Here is a 20091-nt window from a genome sequence, read left to right as displayed (position 1 = left end):
TTGCTGCAATTTTCAAAACCAGCAGATCAGTTTTCTCACCCGTTTTGTATACTATATAGATGCTATCTTTTGCTCCCGTTGCTTCCCTTTGGACTTTTTTTTTTGGGAATGTCACGTGCATTAGGTATGCATACTGTGTTTTTTTTTTTTGTTTCTTAAAGTCATATACTCTACAGTACCACATTTTTTGTTTGCTTCTGTAGAATAATTTTACCTTGTATTTGCCACAGGCACGTGACAATACAATTGCTGTCAACTTTTATTAGCTTTTAATTTCGCCAAATTCTTTAGTTGTTTGAGCGTCTCTCCTTCTCTTTTCCTCCCCTAGTCTCTCTCCCTCCCCCTCTTCCTGTAACACAAATCTGGATCAGTTGCATTTTCAGACACAGTTCATCCTCGTCACCCTGCTCACACATCAGGAGATTCTCTGGAAGAAACTCACCCTGCTTCCCCTACCTCAATCCTACTAATCTTTAACACCTCACAACAATTTGATTTACATTCAATAACTTCCTCTCTTTTTGTAGCCCTCAACTGGCTGAAAACTTTCTTCGTTCTTTTCGGTGTACAGAAATGTTTTATTGTGTTTTCTTCCTTTCTGCTTAGGGCACCATAAACTAAACACATATTCCAACAGTTCCTCTACTAATAGGAAACTAATAAACTGTTCTTTCCTGCGCACACTACCAGTAGATTACTGTTCTCGTTATTCTATCCTATTCCCTGATTTACTTTTTCTCCGTTATCTGTCAATCTGTCGGTGTAGCCCCTGCCTGGGGATGAGTGAACAAGAGGGAGACGAGAGATCCAATGGCTTTTCTCTGGATAAAGAATTCCTTCGTTCATTGAAAGGGAAGCTTTTGCTAGCAGAGCTGGTAAGTGAATTACATTTCAACTCTTCGGATCCAGAACAAGAATTAGACATGGACCAGTAGGACTGGGCCAAGGGGTAGGCAGAAGAGGTGGTCGCTTTGGGTGGTTCAACAGGAGGGGAAAGCAAAAAGGGCAGGACCTTCAACCTTTGCTGCAAAAGTAACTCATGGGGGGCCCACTCTATCCTAATCACTTTAGGTACTAAGGACCTTTTCCTGGCACTGCTGACCAGAGTAGGGTATCGTAAATTTAATGGGTGGGCAGCGTTACCATGGAAGTAAAAAAACAGGAAGTGCTATGGACATAATTCATTGCAGACTAATGCTCTTCCTAATGCCAGCTCTGTAGGGAACTTAGTTACTATTTTCCTTAGGCTAGCCACCAACTGGTTGATGTCTCATCATCAGGTGATGAAGATAGATGAGGTCATCCTCATTGTGATCATCACTGTGCCAAACCCCCAGAAAGCTTGTAGTGTGCCTATAGATACCAGATGTACTACGGAAACCATTGGGAATGACTTGATGAACCAATGGAATTGATGCATTAAAATGTCACACTTTCTTATTTTTAAAGGGATTTGCAATTGAGCAGGGATTTGCAATTATGCAGAAATGTTTTAGAATGGTAGAAAAAACTTTGCAAAAACATGTATTTCTGATAGTCTAAAGTGCTTATTACCACATACTTGTTGACCTACCCTTGGTAAATTGTCCAATCAGCACAAATAATGTTCAAAATGTTTACTATCATTTTTTTTTTTTTACAAATCAGGAGTGCTTTATTGAACAAACAAGATAGCACAACACAGCATAAACAGAGTACAATGCCATAACTGAGTAGTAGTTGAATGCAAGGCCACAAGACCCAACTATACATTGCCATAATGCATATACCTCTTACACTGACAGAAACATGCTTATTATTATTGGTTTGTGCATGGGCATCAACTAAAATGTGCTTTTCTTTTTCAGCACATGCATAACAGGGCCAGTCCTTTCTCTACGGACAGCACAAGGAACAGTTCTTAAATAGTTACAGAGACTGTCCATTATACTGGAAGAGCTATATGACTATTGTTCAGGACTTTTTTCAGCTGGAACTTGGTGGAACTCAGTTTCACCATCTCTGGCCCTCTGCTCCCTGCTCATCACTGTCACTTGTAAACACAGAAGACTGGTTTCTGTATTTACAAGTGACAGCTTGTCTCCCAACTGCTCCCACAGATCTGATCTCCTGAGCGTCTCCCACTGAGTGCAGGATGGGGACAACGGAGATGCAGGTGCCAGGGTGCAGATCCAGACCACCGTTCTGCCTCTGTACCAAAGGATTGGCGGGTGCCAGCGGACATCGAGTCCGTTGTACCCTCTGCTCAGCTCCCACTGTGTATGATCACAGCGGGTGCGAGCCGGAAAGAGAGACGAATCACCTATATATACATGATCCGGCGCAGAGGTGTCGCACTATAGCAGTAAAACTGCTATAGGGTGGACCTTAAGCCATTAAGGAGGGAGAGAAAAGATAGGGGCAGTGGAAGGGGGGTTGCATGCAGAGATCAGAGCTGAAGGGGGGTAAAAATAATATGTGGATAGGGGATGCAGAGGTAAGCATCTGTGGAGGAAGGTTGAACGACCACCCCCTCCCAACTCTGCACTCTGTTCATAATTTTGTTGTTGCTATTTTTATTGTTAACAACCAACCCATTTACAGTCTTTTAATTAGATTTTTTTTTAAACTTTTAATTTAGAAAATTTAAGAAAAAAACAATTGAAGCAAAAAAGGACATGTTAAAGTAAAAAACAATTATACACTGACTTTTATACATAGACCTTTAATGTTTATAGAATTTGTAGTTGTTACATAGTAAGTGAGGTTGAAAACAGACACAAGTCCATCAAGTCCAACCTGTGTGTGTGCTTTTATGTAAGTATAACTTTGCATATCCCTGTATGTTGTGGTCGTTCAGGTGCCTATCTAATAGTTTTTTTTAATTATCTATGCTCCCCGCTGAAACCACTGCCTGTGGAAGAGAATTCCACATCCTTACTGCTCTTAGAGTAAAGAACCCTCTACGCAGTTTAAGGTTAAACCGCTTCTTTTCTAATTTTAGTGAATGGCCACGTGTCTTTTTAAATACTCTTTCGCAGAAAATGTTATCCCTATTGTGGGGTCACCAGTATGGTATTTGTACATTGAAATCATATCTCCTCTCAAGCGTCTCTTCTCCAGAGAGAATAAGTTCAGCGCTCGTAAACTTTCCTCATAACTAAGGTCCTCCAGACCCTTTATTAGCTTTGTTGCCCTTCTTTGTACTCTCTCCAGTTCCAGCACATCCTTCCTAAGGACTGGTGCCCAGACCTGGACGGCATACTCCAGGTGCAGCCGCACCAGAGTCTTGTACAGCGGGAGAATTATCGTTTTATCTCTGGAGTTTCTCCCCTTTTTAAAGCATGCCAATATTCTGTTTGCTTTGCTTGCAGCAGCTTGGCATTGCATGCCATCTACTAGGACCCCCAGGTCCTTTTCCATCCTAGATTCCCCCAGAGGTTCTCCCCCTAGTGAGTAAATTGCATTCATATTTTTGCAAACCAAATGCATTATTTTACATTTTTCTTCATTAAACCTCATTTGCGATGTAGTTGCCCACCCCATTAATTTGTTCAGATCTTCTTGCAAGGTTTCCACATCCTGCGGGGAAATTATTTCCCTGCTTAGCTTAGTATCGTCCGCAAATAGTGTGATTGAGCTGTTTATCCCATCCTCCAGGTCGTTTATGAATAAATTAAATAGGATTGGTCCCAGGACAGAACCCTGGGGGACCCCACTTTCCACACCGGACCATTCCAAGTACTCCCCATTTATCACTACCTTCTGAACTCGCCCCTGTAGTTAGTTTTCAATCAATGTACTCACCCTATGGTCCATCCCGACAGTAAACGTTCATGGGGAACTGTATCAGATGCCTTTGCAAAATCCAGATACACCACGTCTACAGGCCTTCCTTTATCTAGATGGCAGCTCACCTCCTTATAGAAGGTTAATAGATTGTTTTGGCATGAACGATTCTTCACGAATCCATTCTGATTACTGCTAATGATACGTTTTCATTACTAAAATCTTGTATATAGCCCCTTATCATCTTCTCCAAGAGCTTGCATACTATTGATATTAGGCTAACCGGTCTGTTATCCCCAGGGATGTATCTTGGCCCTTTTCTAAATATTGAAGCTACATTGGCCTTCCTCCAATCTGCTGGTATCATTCCAGTCAGTAGACTGTTCGTAAAAATTTGAAACAATGGCCTGGCAATTACTTGATTGAGTTCGCTAAGGACCCTCGGGTGCAAGCCATCTGATCCTGGTGACTTATTAATATTAAGTTTTTCAAGTCTATTTCTAATTCTATCCTCTGTTAGCCATGAGGCTTGTGTGTGGTAACCTCTTGTTACTCAGTAAATCTGGATGATTTGAATTGGTAAGGGGATTTTTTAAGGTATCTGAAAGTATTACTAGTGCTTTCAAACCTTCTGTGTAAGGGCTTGTATGGATGGGCAAAAACAGCTTGCTTTCCGCAGTGTTCAGCCTGCATTTGAAGTCAGTTTGAGATGATTTTGAGATCAGCATGTCCTGGCTTTTTGATTGTTGTCACTACCTATCCGTTTCAGTAGTACTTTTGCCCATATACAGTACCTGTAGACAGTAGATCAAAAATCACTCTCATGCATCCCGAGATACATGGTCTATTAGGCTATAGACACTGCTAGTTAGTCCCTTCTATGCAAGGTAGGGAGAGATATTCTGGCAGAAATCCTATTCCCCTTGTGGAAAGCACCAGCTCCATCCTCAGCCTCCCCCCGCGTTTCACATAAGCCTGTATTCTTGGCCAAGCCAAGTGAACAAGTCTTTGGCACTTTGGTCTTTGGTCAGATATCCAGAAAAGACCCAACTTTCCTGGGGGTAGACTGTCTGCTACATACTTTTGGTAAAACAAAAATCCCAGTAAGTGTATATTGATTGGTATGTGCAAAAGTTATAGCGTCTACAAACTATGGGATCCTTTTTTTTTTTACTAGTAATGGTGGCGGTGAGCGACTTATAGCGGAAATGCCATGTTGCGGCGGACAAATCTGACACTAACCGACACTTTTTGTGGACCAGTGGCACTAATACAGTAATCAGTGCTAAAAATATGCACTGTCACTGTACTAATGACACTGGCTGGGAAGGGGTTAACATCAGGGGCGATCAAAGAGTTAACTGTGTGCCTAGCCAGTGTTTTACTATACTGTGTGGGGTGCTTTTACTAGGGGAAGAGATGGAATTTATTTCCTGCTTTGCAGGGACGCAAACTCCATCCCTTCACCCTGTCAGAACAGCGATCGCAGTTCTGCCTGCATGGTGATTGGTGGGTGCCGGAGGACATTGATTGAGCACCCTGCACTCACCCATCAACTTCCGTTGTGGGTAATCACAGTAGAAACGAGCCGCCGGTGGCACGCATGTGTGCCTCCTACCCAGAAGTGTCAAATCACGTAAATATACGTGATCCAGCGCACAGGTGCAGCCCTGTAGCAGCAAAACTGAAATAGAGCGGACCAAAAGTGGTTAAAGTAGAACTATAGGGAAAACCTTTTTTTAAATTTTGGATAGAGTAAAGGAGGGTTATAATGCCTGTCAGATTTTTTTTTCGCCATCTGTGTCCCATTGCGGAGATTTCCCTTCACTTTCTGTCCTATAGCCAAACAGGAATTTAGAGGAAATCCCTACAAAATAAGGGAATTCCTTGGGGAACCCCCAGGTCACCTGAACTAGTGTCTCCATTGGAAGATTTCACTTCTATTACTTTTCTGGGGACAACCCAAAACTTGTGATTTTCTTTTACTTTAATTTTTAATAATAATAGTGAAGAGGACAAATAGAGAGGGGGAATCTAAACGAGGGCACAGACATAGCTCCCAACTGTCCCTGGCTTTGAGGGACTGTCCCTGATTTGGAACAAAGACCCTCTGTCCCTCTTTCCTCCTCATTTGTCCCTCATTTCAGTCTGATCTATATAGTTGCATATAAAATTCACTTTTTATCTTTCAAAAAGTGTTTGCCAGTGCTAAACCTTTCATCCAAATTCTAAATTCCTACTTTTGTAAATTTCAAAAGCCAATATAAAGGAATAGTAGTGGTAAAAAAAAGGACTTGTGGGGTTAAAGCAGAGTTCCACCCAATATTGAGAGGTGGCCTTAAACAAAAGACCACCTCTTCACCCCTCGTTTTTTGATATTTAAAAAATGTTTTTTACTTTCTAACTTACCTTTTTTGAAAGTACTAAGAGTACTTCCGATTCAGCCAGGCTGTGGGCCAAGGAAGTCACACCCTCTTCTGCGGTGAGCACCCCCGTTGTCTTCTGGGACATGTGTGTGTCCCAGAAGACAAGCTGGCCATTCACAAAGCGCCGTGGGACTCGCGCTTTGTGAATGTCGGAAACCGGCAGTGAAGCCGCAAGGCTCCACTGCCAATTTCCCTTAGTTGGAATGGCGGCGCCTGCACCCGTTGGAATGGGGGCCCACATCGTGCATAGACAACAATAATAACTGCCAAGCATTCTAATCCTCCTGCACACTATTCAAAACAAAAAAAAAAAAGATTTGCCTTTAGTTATACTTTAATTCTTTGCAGTCTGCACAAGGAAGGGTTTTTACAAGGAAGTATGTTATGCCTAAACGTTTGTGTGCTAAAAAGAGATCTTCTTTGCTATCTCATGGTATGTCTAAATAATTAGGGCCTTTACACAAAATAGGTCACTTAATGGGATTTCTCATAATGGCCTTAATTTGCAGACAGATGAGGTTGAGCCAAATGGCTGAAGACTCATTAGCACTTGGCAAAGTAATTTTGATGTGAAACACTGTATGGCTCAAGTTTTGTCTGATATTTGCTAAATCAGCTAAAATCTGAGCTGCGGGTGGCCCTACAAGCACTACCCAGATTGACAAATTAAGAAAAATGACTGGGCCGGGTGGTAGATTATCAGCCGAACAGTGACTGCATTATATCAGATACAGTCACTGTTCAGCAGCGACAGCTTATGATGGAGATTCCTACATTCATCTCTCTGAAATTTGAGTCATCTATGCCTGACTTAACTCAAGATGAATGTGGACTGCAGTGTTTAACCCTGACACCGCTCTCGCCTCCTACATGTGTATTGAAGCAAAGCCTCATTAGCTTCTACTACTGCCAGTCTCCCAGTTTGATTTTTGCTTTGTGGTCCTTAAGAGCCCTTTCACACCGGGCCGCCTCAGCATCAGCGGTAAAACGCCGCTACTTTTAGCGGCGTTTTACCGTCGGATTAGCGGCGTATTTCGGCCGCTAGCGGGGCGCTTTTACCCCCCACTCTAGCGGCCGAAAAAGGGTTAAAACCGCCCGCAATGCGCCGCAATAGCGGCGTTTTGCCGGCGGTATCCCAGCGCTGCCCCATTGATTTCAATGGGGAGCAGCGGTGGAGGAGCTCGAAAGAAGCGAAAAAAAGTCCTGCCAGCGCAGCGCTCCGGTGTGAAAGCCCTCGGGGCTTTTACACTGCAGACAATGGAGCAGCTGTTTGAGGGCGGATTGCAGGCGCTATTTTTAACGCTATAGCGCCTGCAATACGCCCTTGGTGTGAAAGGGGTCTTACAGGAGGATGATAACAGAAAAACCTTAAAGTGACACTAAACAATATCCTTATTCTCCAAAAATAGTCAATTTTTTCCAGTATTTTTTTCATAAAATTATGTCCATTTTTTTGTGAATGTGGCATCTAATACCTGGTTGATCCTGCCAATTCCTGACCACGATATGCACAGAAGCCCATCCTTGCTAGCGTGGCCAGTTTGTGTGCCTTCTACTCCCATTCAGAGGTACAGGCACTCTGTGCAACCACACAGCATGTCAGTATCTTCCAGGGCTCTAATAAAGCAATTTTGGGCTGCCAGATCAGAATGGACACCACATCCCAATTTTTTATGAGGAAAACAGGAAAAAAAAGGAAAATTGTTGGACTTTATAGGTGTCAAGGAAAAAAAAAGTAGTATTTTTTTAATTATAAAAAATATATTTTATTGATGTCAATAATAACATTATCATAAAAAATCCCTTGTTGCATATCAAATTAATTTCATATACATATATAGACGCTACCGCTCTACGTGTTTCGCTTTAAGTGAGTTTCTTCAGGAGATTCTAGAGTGCTGTATGAAATGATTATATTGTAAAGCGCGGCGTAAACTGTTGGCGCTATATAAATCCTGAATAATAATAATTACTGAGAAAAGTAAAACAACAACAAAGATGGGATTAATTACTACAAAATTATAACTAGTTACAATTTACCAAGAATAAGGGTGCATAAGGATACACTTATGCCGCGTACAAACGGTCGGACTTTTCGGCTACAAAAGTCCGACAGCCCATCTGGCAGACTTTCGACAGACTTTCGACGGACTTTTGGCAGACTTGCGGCGGACTTTCGAACGAACAGACTTAACTACATACGATCACACAAAAGTCCGACAGATTCGTACGTGATGACGTACAGCGGACTAAAATAAGGAAGTTGATAGCCAGTAGCCAATAGCTGCCCTAGCGTCGTTTTTTGTCCGTCGGACTAGCATACAGACGAGCGGATTTCTGGGTCCGGTGGAGTTACGACGTAAATATTTGAAGCAAGTTCCAAATCTAAAGTCCGTCAGATTTGCGACTGGAAAAGTCTGCTAAAGGTCCGGTGGAGCCCACACACAATCGGATTGTCCGCCGGATTTGGTCCATCGGCGTCCATTGGACCAGTCCAGTCGAAAAGTCCGACCGTGTGTACGCAGCATTAGGCTCGGATCACACTGGGGCAACACGACTTACAGCGTGACTTTGCAAGGCAACTTGGAGGCAACTTCAGCCCGACTTCAGTGCGACTTTAAGCAACTTACAACGCGACTTCAAGTCTCCTCCAGGACAGGCGACTTTGGCTGTGGCCAATCAAAGAATAATCAGCTCTCTGGGAGGGAGGGGTTTGCCTGGGTAAACTAATTTCTTTTCCTGTAAAGTCGTTTCACTATAGGCCACGATCCGACTTGTAGGTGACTTCCATTGAAATCTATGGGTATAAGTCGCCTTGAAGTAGTACAGGAACCTTTTCTGAAGTCGGAGCGACTTCAGTAGCGTACATTAAGACGGCGCTCATTCACTTCAATGGAATTTCTGATGTCAAGCGACTTGGGGTGACTTGAGGTCTGACAAGTCAGATCCCAAGTCGCGGTAGTGTGAACCGAGCCTTATGTAAATATTGAATATCGCCAAAAAGGAATTTTACAATCAAACAATATTGTTGAAGCATAGAAGGACCTACCGAGTATGAAGACTTTGCAAAATGCGACGCCTGAGTGTTTAATTTCTGAATGTTTCCAGCAGACAACTCCATGTAATGGACATAGTAACCATAGGGGGGGCGAGGTAAATATAAACTGAAACCTGAGAAGGAAGCATATATGTCTATATATAGTATATGTATGGAAGATATACTGGGACATATCCCCTTTGCCCACATGTAATAGTATATATATATAACTCTATATTTAAACCCAGATTGTCCTAAAAAGGAGATAAACGGTAATGGTAAAAAGTTACCTTGATTGAAGTTGGTAGGATCAAAAAGAAAGGGAAAATATCATTCAGGCTGAGTGTTTAGGCCTGAGAGGAAGAAAAGGCTTTGTTAAAGCTCTCTGAACGCCAGTCAAAGCCCCTGTCACTAAATAAAATGGTTAGCCTACAGTCCTGCTTATACCTTGTGTTTGCTTAGCTTCAAAAATTATACCCTATGTAACTTTACTGGTGCTTCAAAGCATCTTCAAAGCCTCCATAGAAGTCTATGGCAAAGCTCGCTTGAAGCACCTGCAGCTTTTAAGAGGCTTTAATTCAGCTTTAGCTTTGCTTTGTTTTGGAGAAATTGCAGATATGAGATATCAACACACACACACAGGGCATCTGCCAAGCTTCATTAAAGCTTCAAAATAGCACCACCGAAGCATCATTGAAGCACCCCTGGAGCATCATTGAAGCATCATTAAAGAATCACAGAAGCATCAAAAACACATTAAAAAAAATGTTGAAGCTGTAGGCGCTTTATTGTGTGTTGAAGTCGAAGCAACTGTGAATGAGCCCGCCACGCCACCTGCCCATCCCGCCTCTCTTGATTTATCAGTGTTTTCCTTGTCAGCATTCGTCAGTCACTTGAATCAAAAGGAGGAACAAAAGGTATTTAAATGGTGTTTTTTATATTTCCTAACTGTGGATTAGTAAAGGATACACATTGACAGGTCTGACTATGTATATTTAGGACAGTGGTTTCACAACTACTTTCATGGTCCTGTAATCTATTTTTGATGAAATTGTTTCTTAGGGCTCATTTACACTTGCTTTTAATTTCAACAAACATTAAAGCGCCTATCGCTTCAACATGCTTTTATTATGTGTTTTTGATGCTTCTGTGGTGCTTCGATGAAGCTTCAGTGGTGCCTCGATGAAGCTTTGCAGATGCTTCAGTGAAGCGTCAGTGATGCTCTTTTGAAGCTTTGTTGAAGCTTGAGAGATGCCCTGTGTGTGTGTGTGTGAATGTCTCATACCTGCAATTTCTCCAAAACAAAGCAACGCTAAAGCTGAATTAAAGCCTCTCAAAAGCAACAGGTGCTTCAAGAGAGCTTTGTCATAGAGTTCTATGGAGGCTTTGAAGACGCTTTGAAGCACCACTAAAGTGACATGGGGTATAATTTTTAAAGCAAAGCCGAAGCAAAGCAAAGCAAACGCAAGATGTAAACAGGACTGTAAGATAACCATTTTATTTAGTGACAGGAGCTTTGACTGGCATTGAGAGAGCACAAAGCATGTCTGAAGCCATGTTTTGAAGCAAGTGTAAACAAGCCCTTACTGTTATTTTTCTGCCTGTTTGTAGCTTCCTCCTGAACCTCTCCTTTTCCCGCTCACTTCTGTTGGTATTGTACGAGCAGTGCACATTAGATTTGATCATGTGCACTGCTCTATGCACACTACACATACCAGAGTCCCTAGTCCATCTCAGGAGCAAGGAAGGGTGACTACATTCCTATATACAATGGGACCATGGATGAAGAGCTAACATAGCCACCCTCTAACAGGAAGTTGGATTACAGCAAAAAAATAAATACATTTTTGAGATTTAGAAGACACCGGTTTTAATTTTGTTGACTGAAATATTTTCGTTTAAATTAATACTATTTTAGACTAAAACTAAAACAATTGAGATGACTAAAATCCGACTAAATCTAAAATGTCATTTTAGTCAAAAGACTAAAATACGACTAAAACTAAAATGGCATTTTAGTCGAAAGACTATGGCAAAAAAAAAAAATTAAAACTTGACGTCGGGGGGGGGGGGGGGGGGGGGGCGTGGCTTGATGGTGGAGCGAGCGGCCGCATAGTCACATCGCTCCGGCTCTTAACAACCATCCTGCAGGCATCCTGAGTCCTATCTCCTCACCGAGGGTCTCAATTTGTTCCCCACGGCGGTGGGCACAAAGCAGGCTGGCTACCATGGTGAAATACAGGCCGGCTTGGCCCCCATCCACATCGGACCGTCTGGCGGGATTCCGGAGGCAACATGGCGCCGGGACACAGGCCTCTCAGGCAGCCACGCTGCAGGCGCATCTATCTGATGACTGGAGCTCTGCTAGTGGGGTGAGTGCTTCTACTCCTGCTATCTTCCGTACACAGACTGTCTCCCAGCTATCACAGGACCCCCAGACAGTTCAGGACCCCCAGCAATCAGCTGATGATGATGAGCTGAATCCCCCTGCTGAACCAACCCTGGCCACCATTATGCTGGCTATACAAGATTGTAAGGCCTCACTCACTACTCAAATAGCCTCCATAAGAATGGACTTCTCACTCCTTAAACAGGATGTCCAGAACCTCCGTGATAGGGCTGGGGATATGGAGGAACGTATTAGTTCTGTGGAGGACACTGTGCACCCCTTAACTGTTAAAGTGAGAGATAATACTGGGGAACTAGCAGCTCTCCGCGCCAAAATTGACGATTTGGAGAATCATTCAAGAAGGAACAATTTACGTTTTGTTGGATTCCCTGAACGCGCAGAGGGCTCACACCCTGAAAATTTTTTATACTCCTGGCTGAGAGATATCTTTGGCACTGATGCACCATCGTTTTCATATGTGATTGAGAGGGCACACCGTACACCCCCACATCCTCCCCCAGAGGGAGCACCTCCACGTTCAATCACCGCTCGCATCCTTAACTTCCAGGATAAAGTGGCCATCTTACGAATAGCAAGAGAGAAAGGTCCGCTTAAATACAACGGCAACAATATCTCTATTTATCCTGACTTCTCCGCTGAGGTGCAGCGCCAGCGCATATCATTCTCAGCAGTGAAGAATCGACTACGTGAGGAGGGATTGAAATATGCCATGCTTTTTCCTGCCAAGCTTCGCATCATATTCGACGGTAAAGCTCACTTTTACACCAGCCCTAAAGAAGCCATGGCGTGGCTAAATGACCGCTACAGGCCCGCAGACAGGCGCAGAGGTCACTGACAGCCTCACCTGTTTAATGTTCCCCTCTGCTGAACTCCCTATGGATAAAACTCTGCAGTCCCTCATCCACTAAATGCCAACCTCATCATATGGGGCTACCCACCTATACCAGAGATCTTACAAAACAAAATCTGTAATCCTGCAACAACCTTTAACATTCCTGCTTGGCCTGTTGTTTCTTTTTCTTTTCTTCGTTATTAAGAAGGACTGATATTATTTTTGTCTTCCCATAAAATGTATAGAAAAGACATCCTGGATCAGGACATAACTTTATTTTTTTCTACTGTCAGTTGAGAGCCACACCGATCTCCTCGTTACCTCCCCACCAGACAGTGGTGTGACCACGGAATAGTTGGACCCTCAATAACATTCCCCCCCCCCTTTTTTTTTTACAGGGTAGGAGGGGTCTATTTGGGTTTTGGGATCCAAGGCTTGCTAAGTTGGGGATGGCCGAGCGGGGTGGGGGTTATGGGTTTTTTAAGCACAGTTCGCTCTTTTTTGTGCTTTTTTTTTTTTTTTTAACTTTTTTTTCTCTTTTTTCCTTTTATATAGATGTTGCTCGGAGCAGTTTATTGGCTTACTCTGGTCTGTATACTGACAGTACAGACTCGAGTAAACATAGATATTTGAAATGTGGTATAGATATAATTGAATGCATGTGGCCTGGCGCGGCCTGTGAGGTACTAGATAAGAATGTGCTTACTTGTTCCTATGATCATGATATATTGTTTGTCTTACAGTGACAGGGTCCCTAAAAATAGTGTCATGGAACACTAGAGGTTTGAATGCTCCTCAAAAACGGTCTCTCGTTTTTTCAGTCCTAAAGAAGTGCCGTCCTCATGTGGTGTGTCTCCAGGAGACCCACCTGACTGATACTAAGGTAAGGGCCCTTAGGCGTCCATGGCTGGCTCAGGGTTATCACGCTACACATACAAATTACTCTAGGGGGATTTCTATCTTAGTGGCTAAATCCCTTCCAGCAGAAACTTTACAAGTCAAGACAGATCCAAATGGGAGATATGTCATACTTACTCTGCAAATCTCCTCAATAACGTTTACTATTGTAAACCTCTATATTCCTCCGCCTTTTTCGGCGGAGGTATTATTGAAATTGTCACTGTACTTATTGGATAGACCCCCCGGACCTCTACTCTACATCGGTGATTTTAATGCTATACTGGACCCAGCCATGGACCGCTTTGGGGGGTGGGGGTAGACCCTTTCCCTCCCTTTTGAACTGGATGCAGGTTTATGACCTTACTGAATTATGGCGCTGGAAACACCCGGATGATAGTCAGTTTTCTTGTCATTCAGACTCATTCCACACTATGTCTCAAATTGATATGGCCTTCGCCCCAGCGGACACTCTTCCCTTTGTCGCTGCGGTTTCATACCTACCTAGAGGGGTTTCAGACCATGCACCCCTTTCTGTGGACCTCACCATCCTCCCGAGATCTGGCCCCTCCATTTGGAGGTTAAATTCTTATTGGCTGGAGGATGAGGTGGTACAGGGAACATGTAGGCAAGGTATCAAGGAGTACTGGAGGGACAATGTGGGGACAGTGGACCCTTCTATAGAGTGGGAGGCCTTCAAGACCTCATTGAGGGGCACCTTTATGTCTGTCACTGGGGCCTTGAGGAAAAATAACCAACAGCGTGCGGCGGAACTTGAAACCACCATGGTACAAGCAGAATCTGTATATACCTCTGACCCATCCCCTGACACAAGAGAAGCATGGCTTTGAAACGTAGGGAATATGAAATAAGTCTGTTAGACCTTACAAAAAAGAAATTGTTACACACGGCACAGAAATCATTTGAACATGGTAACAAGGCTGGACGCCTTTTAGCATATCTAACAAGGCCTGATCGCCCTCCGGTATCCATTCCTCATATCTATACTAAGACAGGTCAAATGAGTGAGGTCCCTGGGGATATTATGGAAACTTTTTTAAACTTTTACACAGAACTTTACACTTCCAGGGCTGAGTACACTGAATCCCAGGTAAACGATTACCTTGCTGACATATCTCTCTCCTCCATTTCTACTGAGGGGAGGGATATGTTAGACGCTCCCATCTCGGTTGAAGAGATTGCGGCGGCCATTGCTCAAATGCCAGCCCACAAGACTCCTGGGCTGGATGGTTATCCCACTGAATGGTATTCACAATTTAGGGACCTACTGTGCCCATTTCTGCTACGTACATATAATAAGGCCTTGGATGCTGGTATTCTTCCCCCCGCCATGCGAGAAGCCTTGATCGTGCTCCTGCTGAAACCCCGCAAGGATCCACTTAAATGTGAATCATACCGCCCAATATCCCTCATAAATGTGGATGTTAAGATCTTAGCAAAAGTGCTTGCAAACCGCTTAAATACTGTAGTTACGTCTCTGGTCAATAGTGACCAAGGGGGTTGAATATCCGCAGACTATTCCACAACCTGCAATACCCTCATGAGTGTTCCCGTACATGTGCCATTGTGTCTCTAGACACATGTAAAGCATTTGATAGCGTGGAATGGCCATATCTCTTTCGGGTGTTGCAGGTGTATGGTTTTGGTCCTCGTGTGGTGGCATGGATTAGACTACTTTATAAGTCCCCCCGAGCCCGAGTGCGAGTTAATTCCTCAATCACTAAATCATTCTCCATTACAAGGGGCACGAGGCAGGGATGCCCTCTGTCCCCGCTTCTGTTCACCTTGGCTATGAAACCGCTGGCGGCACGAATTCGTACATCCCCTTCCATCAAAGGCCTGCCTATTGCTACCATTGAGGAGCGTATTTCGCTCTATGCAGACGACACCTTGGTGTATCTGGCAGATACTAATGCATAACTTCAGTCACTATTGGCCAAGATCATTAGGTTTGGAGATTTCTCCGGATTCCGGGTGAACTGGGACAAATCCAGCCTGTTCCCTCTGGATTCTGCAGCAATCTCCCAGATCCACCCAGACTCCAACTTACAGGTAGTATCCTCCTTTCGATATCTTGGGGTCTTGGTACAATCGCCTCTATCCGCCTACATTACTAACAACTTAGACCCCATATTGAGTCGATTACAGGAACAAACTAGACAGTGGATGGACCTGCCCCTGGATCTTATGGGAAGAGCAAGTTTACTTAAAATGATCTACCTACCGAAACTGCTATACGTGCTGGCTAACTCCCCTTGCAAAATCCCCAAATCTATTTTTAAAAGGATAGATACGATTTGTACAACGTTCCTGTGGAGTGGGGGGACCCCCAGGGTGGCAATGGAGACGTTAAGATTGCCATCACACATGGCGGGGTTGGCGTTTCCAAATTTTTTTCTTTATTACTTAGCATCACAGCTAGTGCATGTGCATGATTGGCTATGCCCAGTCCCGGCAAATGCATGTACTACCACTGAGGGAGCCATTGCGTCTTCTATGGAAACTCTTCATAACATTGTTTATAGAGGTAAGGTCCCAAATCGACCAGGCACCTCTATGCTAGCCACTTCCCTCTTGCTTTTTCGATATATCGTTACAAAAATTTCTAAACATTCCTGGTCCACATCCCCAAATAATCCCCTGTGGTTCAACCCTACTCTGCAGGAACTATACTCATTGCCCGACACTAAGCGATGGTACTCCAAGGGAATAAAATACTTATGTTATTTGTATGATGCCCAAGGGTTTAAAACTTTTCAACAACTGAGACTAGACTTTGACCTACCACGCTCTTATTTGTTCCACTATTACCAACTTAGGCATGCTATACGAGCTCAGTTTGGCACCTTAAAGAATCCCATTAATTTACCCCCACTAGAGAGACTACTAAGACAACCAGACCCTAATAAGCTTATTTCTACCTACTATGCGGCCCTAACGACAGACGTTAACCCCCGATTTAGTAAAGCACAGGAAAAATGGACATCCATGGACATTTCATTTACTGAGGAGGACTGGACTGAATTCAGAGACACATATAAAGCCACGGTCATCTCATCCAGAGATATACAGAGTTATACAGATTAAATTTTTTCACCACTCTCACCTTACTCCGGCCAGATTACACAAAATGGGGCTGAAGTCCTCCGCTGAGTGCTTTCGTGGTTGTGGAGGGAGTGCTGATTTCATGCACTGCTTCTGGACCTGCCCAGTGGTTCAGGACTTTTGGGTGGAAGTAGGCTCCTTCATTTCCTCTGCTCTAGGCCTCCCCAATATCATCCACCCAAAAAATGGTCTGTTGGGGATCTTTGGAGATTTACAACTATCAGCACAGGCAAAAAGATTACTACGTATCCTTTACTTTTATGTTAGAAAGACCATTCTGCTGTCATGGAAGGGTGTATCAACACCCTTGAAATCCCTATGGCTAAAATTAATCAATGATGTTATACCACTGTATAGACTTACCTTTGAACTAAGGTAACGGACAAAAACATTCCATAAAATTTGGGGTAGGTGGCTTGCTAGCCCTCTGACCCTCAGCTTGTAGGATATATATAGTTGGGACATTTACAGGTCGCGCCAGGATAGCATATAATTTATGCAGATTATTAATACTGTTGCAGACGAATTGCTTGTATATGTAGTTGTGTAAAAATATTAGCTGATGCACCAATGTCTGTCTTTGTTTATATGAGCTACATATTGATGCTGTTTACCAATGACTGACCAAGCATATTAAGTGGTTGTTTGTTGTGCTTGTTTTGTACAGCTGGTTTGTAAAATCAATAAAAAATATCTTTAAAAAAAAAAAAACTTGACGTCAAAATTAACACTGCACTACCACATAAGAATATGTAGGGGGCATCTACTAAGCTGCTAAAAGAAAAGAAAAATAAGAGAAAAAGGCTTTTCTTATTTTTTTTCTTGATTTTTAATGTTGGTAATATATTCAGGTAATATAATGGCATTACAGTCAATAGAGTTTAGAGTTTTTTATGTTTTGTTTTTATATTTTCGAGTTGTACTTCTGCTTGTCAAAAAACAATATATTTGTTTGTTTATTGAACTTGGTTTTATTTTTAAAGACGTTAAATATTGCAATGACTAAATCTGTGTCTGTAGTACATGTTCAAACCTTAATCCTATAAATAATAACATGTTATTAGATTTTTACTCCAGGAGTATATAATGAATTTGGCAATTCTAAAGAAATGCTTAAAGAATGCATTCAAATTTAACTAAACTCATTCGATTTTAGTTGGCTAAAATGTACTAGAGATTTTAGTCGACTAAAACTAAAACAATTCAGATGACTAAAATATGACTAAAACTAAAATGGCATTTTAGTGAAAAGACTAAAATATGACTAAAAATAAAATGGCATTTTAGTCAAAAGACTAAAATTAAATCGAAATTTGACGGCAAAATTAACACTGGAAGACACTGAGAGCAATCGAAGGGACCTTTTGAGTTAAAGTTTATTTCAAACCAGAGTTGAGCGTTACTTTAAGAACCAGTAAAGTTAAAAATACACGCCAAGAAAAATTGTTCACTGTTTATGATACCATCCTATGAAACTTCAGAATGAAATGATGTCACAACATGGTTTGAAAGTACAAATATATAACAGTATGTAGCTAAAGTGTTTATCTTGTTTTGTTACAGTGGTTCTAAAGTCAGAAGGTTTTTTTTATCTTTATGCATTCTATGCAAAATAAAAGGTTCAGATCCATTTTTTCTTTTAAATGAATGTGCAGCCTTAAAGAGGTTGTAAACCTCCAAACCCCCTGCAAAAAAAACCCCCTGCAATACAAAGGCATAATGAGCTAGTATGCATTGCATACTAGCTCATTATGAAAAACTTACCTTAGAATGATGCCCTGGATCGGCCCCAGCACATCGCTCACACGGCTGTCATGTTTCCCGTAGTTACTTCCGGGTTCGCGGGCTCCTGCACTGTGATTGGCCAGAGCCAAAATTACGTCACTCCCGCACATGCGCGCGGGTGGTGCCGTTCACGGCATGGGCCCTGAAGAAACGGCATAAACGGGCCTTTCCTTCAGTGTGCATGCGCTGATGACGTCGGCGGCAGCGTATATAGTAAATATCTCCTAAACAGTGCAAGTTTAGGAGATATTTACAGGTAGTATAGGCTTACCTATGGGTACAACTTCCCCATGGAGGTTTACAACCATTAAATTAATGAAATACAATTTAATGCTCAAAACACTACACATTAACGTGTGCAGTAATGCAATTTTTTGATTTGCACTGCTGGTTATGTTTTGTGTGGGCCATGAGGACTAATGCCTGGTACAAGTTATTGTTTTTTTTCCTTTAACCCAGTGGGCTGAACAAAAAAAAAACCTGACAGATCGCTGTTCTAACACTAAGCGATGTTAGTACAGTGATCTCCCCCGCTGGCTGCCAGCGGCGATCAGATGCCGATCAGATGCTGGTTTTCCCACATGCCCATTTAAAAGAAGCCAATCGTGAGCCCTGCTTCTGTTGGACAGGGAGCTGTACACACGGGCCCAATGTTGACCGGTTTCCACTGTACAAGCTGATTTTGGACAATATTCATCCCATGTGTACAGGCATTGGTAGGGGCTTAACTGAGTGAAAGGCATTATTGTGATTATTTAAATGAACGACACACCTTAAGTAAATTGGCCACACTTTATCTACAGTGTACTAGGAGCGCTGTACTGTATCACCCGGGTAAACTTTTCCGTTGGTTGACATCTTTGACATGCTCAACCAAAAACATAGCATATTCATAATAGTAGAGCTTTTATGAGACTTCACAGATATAATTAATTTACTATATGTCTCTCTCTCTTTACAGGTACTCTGCTTTGTGATATTTATCTGTTTTGCTGCATCCATATCCTCCTATCTGGCGGCACCACTGATTGAGCTTATCATCACCCTCATTTTCCTAATCCTTTACTCAAGTCATTACAACGAGCGCCTCGCCGCTCTCAACTGGCCCTGCACGGTACGTTACAAGAAAAAAATGTCATAGATGTTAGCAGAGAATACTTCCTGTCATGTATTGTACAGTAAGGGGATCATTTACTAAAGAAAAAGAGAATGTTTACTTTGCTAAGTGAATGGTCACAAGTTAGTAAATGAGGTAAAACCTTGCTTATGTCACCTAATTGTGTGCAAGCAAACATTCAGTATTTTTCCTTGCAAATGCAGTGCTTACCCCCCAGGAGCCGCTGGATATGATGGGTTGTCTGTTCTGCCATGACTCTTTAAAGTTGTTGTAAAGGCACAAGATCGTTTACCTTCATGCATTCTAATAAACATTAGTGTGCTACCATTCTACAATAATGCACAGAAAGTAGGTCACAATAAACTGGTTGGTAGATTAAATGGATGTATTATGGAAAGGCAGTTGAACAATGCTTGAATCGATAAATAAGCAATTAAACATGTTGAAAGATGCTACACTAGATAATGTGACCACTGACCCACAAGATGTCAATCAACTGGACTATAGTAATGGAAAATCCAACTTTAACTGATGCAAACAGGTTAAAGTATCAGCCTTAACTAACCCAAAAATAATAGTCCTCATGTGCACACTGCGTATACTGCTCCAATAGTGGGTATTTGTATAAGTTCCTGACAAAGGGGTACCCCAGGAAGTGATTGCAAAGTATGTGGAACCTAATTGTCAGTATTA

The 20091-nt window shown here is 42.5% G+C and overlaps 1 protein-coding gene across 1 annotated transcript in view; it reads left to right on the top strand.

Annotated features, from left to right (window-relative positions):
* The first annotated feature begins 333 nt into the window (after positions 1-333).
* Positions 334-20091, top strand: part of CMTM5 (CKLF like MARVEL transmembrane domain containing 5) — a 51172-nt gene continuing 31414 nt past the window's right edge. The window contains exons 1-2 of the mRNA XM_073632660.1: positions 334-875; positions 19243-19395. Coding sequence (XP_073488761.1) covers positions 780-875; positions 19243-19395 — 249 coding nt within the window. The 5' untranslated portion in view covers positions 334-779. The remainder of the gene's footprint in view (positions 876-19242; positions 19396-20091) is intronic.

This window comes from Aquarana catesbeiana, linkage group LG01, assembly GCF_042186555.1.
Source record: "Aquarana catesbeiana isolate 2022-GZ linkage group LG01, ASM4218655v1, whole genome shotgun sequence".
NCBI classification, from domain to species: domain Eukaryota; kingdom Metazoa; phylum Chordata; class Amphibia; order Anura; family Ranidae; genus Aquarana; species Aquarana catesbeiana.
Note: the sequence above shows the minus strand (reverse complement) of the source record. Positions and strands in the feature narration are given on the sequence as shown.